Source organism: Calidris pugnax, unplaced genomic scaffold (genome assembly GCF_001431845.1).
Source record: "Calidris pugnax isolate Ruff unplaced genomic scaffold, ASM143184v1 scaffold98, whole genome shotgun sequence".
Classification (NCBI taxonomy): domain Eukaryota; kingdom Metazoa; phylum Chordata; class Aves; order Charadriiformes; family Scolopacidae; genus Calidris; species Calidris pugnax.
This window is the reverse complement of record NW_015090829.1, coordinates 1,432,210-1,435,746: the sequence shown is the minus strand read 5'-3', so window position 1 is coordinate 1,435,746 and position 3,537 is coordinate 1,432,210. Positions and strand designations below refer to the sequence as shown.

Sequence of the window (3,537 nt, the reverse complement as noted above, 5' to 3'; positions counted from 1 at the left end):
CCCTGGCGCCATGACAGATGTGGGGAGAGAGGGGGCTGCGGAGAGGCTGGGTCGCCCCCCCAGGGGGGTCGGTGCCACCCCAAGAGGCAGCGTCTGGGAGGGCGAGGAAAGGGGGGTCGGGAGCAGGTGTGGGGGGATGGGGGGGACAGGGGTTTGGTTTGCGGGTGCTGGCATGGCCACGTTCACAGAGCACCTCCCTGGGGAAAGATGGCTCCCCACGGCAGGGCCAGGAGCCATCTTCCCCCGGTAGCCACCTGGCCGGGCTGTGCTCACCCTCCGCTTCCCCCGCAGCTGCTCTGTCCCCGGGGCATGCCGGGCTCGGGGGGGATCTGAACCCCTCGCTGCGCTGGGCCTCCTTCCCCTCCCAAACCCCCGGGTGCCTCCCCCAGCCGCCATGGCCGACACGCTGGAGTTCAACGAGATATACCAGGAGGTGAAGGGGTCCATGGTGAGTGGGCTGGGGGGGCTGGGCCCCGGGGGGACTCACTTGGGCCCCGCCGGGTGGCACATCACGGTGAGACCTGCAGCTCTGGGCGCGTCCCTCCCCCCGGGCGCTTCCCCCATCCTGGCAGAGGGATTTTGCTGATCTCGCCGGGGAGCGGAGGCGCCTCGTTTCCGGGGCTGAAGTGTTTTGGAGCATCGACGGGGGCTTTTAGTGCCAGCCCGGTGCGGAGCGAGCGAGGCTGCGGTTGGGAATGGTTCCAGGAGGAGGGAGCGGGGATGCCAGCTCGCTGTGTCCACCCTTTCAGGCCGTAGCTGCTGCGAGAGCGTTCTGTGCTGACTTCTCAGCCTGTTCCAGCTCTGGGGAGCGGGCAGGGCAGGGGGGGCTCGCGGGGGTGTTGAGTGTTTCTGGGTCATTCCTAACCCTCTGGATGTTGGGAGATTGTCCCCAAAATCCCACCGGAGCTACAGCGCTGTAGTGTCACTGATGGGAGGTCACTGGCCACTCTCTGGTGGGCACTTGAATCCCGAATTTGGTTGGTAAAAAGCAGTTGAGGACCAAAGCTGGCAGGTGGTTGGGGGGAAGTCATACTGTTCCGCCTGATTGAGTTGTGCAGCCGCCTGTTGTGCCCCACGGCTGGTGGTTCCCTGCACCGGAGCTGCCAGCACTGGGCCCTGCGTGTGGGGCGAGCCCCCCCTCACCCCTCCCTCCCCCGGCAGAACGATGGGCGGCTGCGGCTGAGCCGGCAGGGTGTCATCTTCAAGAACAGCAAGACGGGGAAGGTGGACAACATCCAGGCCTCGGAGCTGGCCGAGGGCGTCTGGCGGCGCGTGGCGCTTGGTCATGGCCTCAAGCTGCTCACCAAGAACGGCCACGTCTACAAATACGATGGTTTCCGGGAATCGGTGAGTGCCCCTGGCCCGTCCTCGTCCCCACTGGTGTCTGTCTTACTGGGTTGTGGTCGTCCGGTATCGTGCTGTGCTCCTTGTGAGTCTCACAGCACTGATCCCCCCAAGAACAGCACTGACACCCATTTTTTGTGTTGTTTCCCTTGTGCTGGGGGGCCACCTCCTGATTACGGGCTCTGGGCAGCGGCTGCCTGTGCATGGTGGTTTCTGACAGTTGTTTCCTCCTTCTCCCCCCGGCCAGGAGTTCGATAAGCTCTCGGATTTCTTCAAGGCCCACTATCGCCTGGAGCTGGCGGAGAAGGACCTGTGTGTGAAGGGCTGGAACTGGGGGACAGTGAGGTTTGGAGGTGAGTGGTGATGATGCCGATTCTGGGGACAGAGAACCTCTGTGCTGCACCCAGCCCGAGGCGGTGGGACTGGTCTAGGAGCCAGGACAGTTTCCCCCCAGTGTGGCTGTTCCTGTGGCGTCCAGCCCCATTCCTAGTGGTGTCCTGGGGCACAGTGAGGACATTGGCCCTCCCAGGAGAGCAGGAGATACCTGTGGGCCCCAAATGCAGGGGGAAGGTTTTGCAGGCAGAGAAAGCTCAGTGTAAAAGAAGGGTCAGTGTGGGAGCTGCGAGCATCTGGCAGAGCCTGCCGGTTCCTGAAGGAGCCCGAGGAGTTGGTGGATGCTTCTCCCTGGTCTGAGACCAGGGGAACATCCTGGGAACAGACGGTTCCTTCCCCTTCGTTTCTGACTGGTGTCGATCTCTGGGGCTGTAGCCAGAAGGAGAAAGCCTGGAGATTTGGGAGGGAGCATGGGACTGCAGGGAGGGAGAGGAGAGGCGTTGCTGGGATTTGGGAGAGGGCAGAGGCTGCTGCTGGAGATGGGATCCAGGAGGACACCTTGGGCCTTATATCCATGTCGTGGTGGGGTGGTTCTGCTCCTGCTGAGACAGCCACGTTCTCCTCCCACCCCTGCAGGGCAGCTGCTCTCCTTTGACATCGGGGAGCAGCCCGTGTTCGAGATCCCCCTCAGCAACGTCTCCCAGTGCACGACGGGCAAGAACGAGGTGACGCTGGAGTTCCACCAGAACGATGACGCTGAGGTCTCACTCATGGAGGTCCGCTTCTATGTGCCCCCCACCCAGGAGGATGGTGTGGACCCCGTGGAGGTGAGCGGGGGGCTGAGGGGGCAGCAGGTCAGGCAGAGGAGGAAGCTGGGTACCCTCACCCGGCCCTGACTCCCTTCCCTTGCAGGCCTTCGCTCAGAACGTCCTCTCCAAGGCCGACGTGATCCAGGCCACCGGAGATGCCATCTGCATCTTCCGGGAGCTGCAGTGCCTGACGCCCCGCGGGCGCTACGACATCCGCATCTACCCCACCTTCCTGCACCTCCACGGCAAGACCTTCGACTACAAGATCCCCTACACCACGGTGCTGCGCCTCTTCCTGCTGCCGCACAAGGACCAGCGGCAGATGTTCTTCGTGGTGAGGAGGGGACAGGGGCTCATCCATCCCCCAGGGAAGGGTGACAAGGGGTGGGTTCAGGGGATCTCAGGTCCTCACCTCCTCTTCTCTCTTCAGATCAGCCTGGACCCCCCAATAAAGCAAGGGCAGACCCGCTACCACTTCCTTATCCTGCTCTTCTCCAAGGATGAGGACATCTCGCTGACCCTCAACATGAACGAGTGAGTTCTGTTCCTGCCAGGCCGCGTCCTTCACCCGCTGCCTGGACCTGGGGGCTGTGGGGAGGGAGGTAACGAACCTCCTGGGTTCCCCTTCTCACTGCTCCCCTCTCTTTCAGGGAAGAGGTGGAGAAGCGCTTTGAGGGGCGGCTCACCAAGAACATGTCGGGCTCCCTCTACGAGATGGTCAGCCGGGTGATGAAGGCGCTGGTGAATCGCAAGATCACCGTGCCTGGCAACTTCCAGGGGTGAGGCAAGCTGCTGCTGGCTGAGGGGGGAGGTGATGGGGGACGTGGGATCTTCCTGCTGCAGGAGAGGGCCTGGAGATGGGGAGGGATGCACAGCATCCGGAGACCCCACCTGGAGTGCTGTGTCCAGCTCTAGAGCCCTCAGCACAGGAGAGACATGGGCCTGTTGGAGCAGGTCCAGAGGAGGCCCCGGAGATGCTGGGAGGGCTGGAGCCCCTCTGCTGGGAGGGGGGGCTGAGAGAGTTGGGGGGTTCAGCCTGGAGAAGAGAAGG

The 3,537-nt window shown here is 63.3% G+C and overlaps 1 protein-coding gene across 2 annotated transcripts in view; it reads left to right on the top strand.

Moving 5' to 3' along the window:
* Positions 1 to 172: 172 nt before the first annotated feature.
* SSRP1 (structure specific recognition protein 1) overlaps positions 173 to 3,537 on the top strand; it is a 7,959-nt gene continuing 4,594 nt past the window's right edge. Inside the window, exons 1-7 of one of the 2 annotated variants that reach the window (XM_014940718.1) lie at positions 173 to 448; positions 1,162 to 1,347; positions 1,592 to 1,697; positions 2,314 to 2,504; positions 2,590 to 2,820; positions 2,917 to 3,020; positions 3,137 to 3,265. In XM_014940718.1, the coding sequence (XP_014796204.1) occupies positions 395 to 448; positions 1,162 to 1,347; positions 1,592 to 1,697; positions 2,314 to 2,504; positions 2,590 to 2,820; positions 2,917 to 3,020; positions 3,137 to 3,265 (1,001 nt within the window). In that variant the 5' untranslated portion in view covers positions 173 to 394. The remainder of the gene's footprint in view (positions 449 to 1,161; positions 1,348 to 1,591; positions 1,698 to 2,313; positions 2,505 to 2,589; positions 2,821 to 2,916; positions 3,021 to 3,136; positions 3,266 to 3,537) is intronic. The other variant, XM_014940719.1, reaches the window with a different exon arrangement.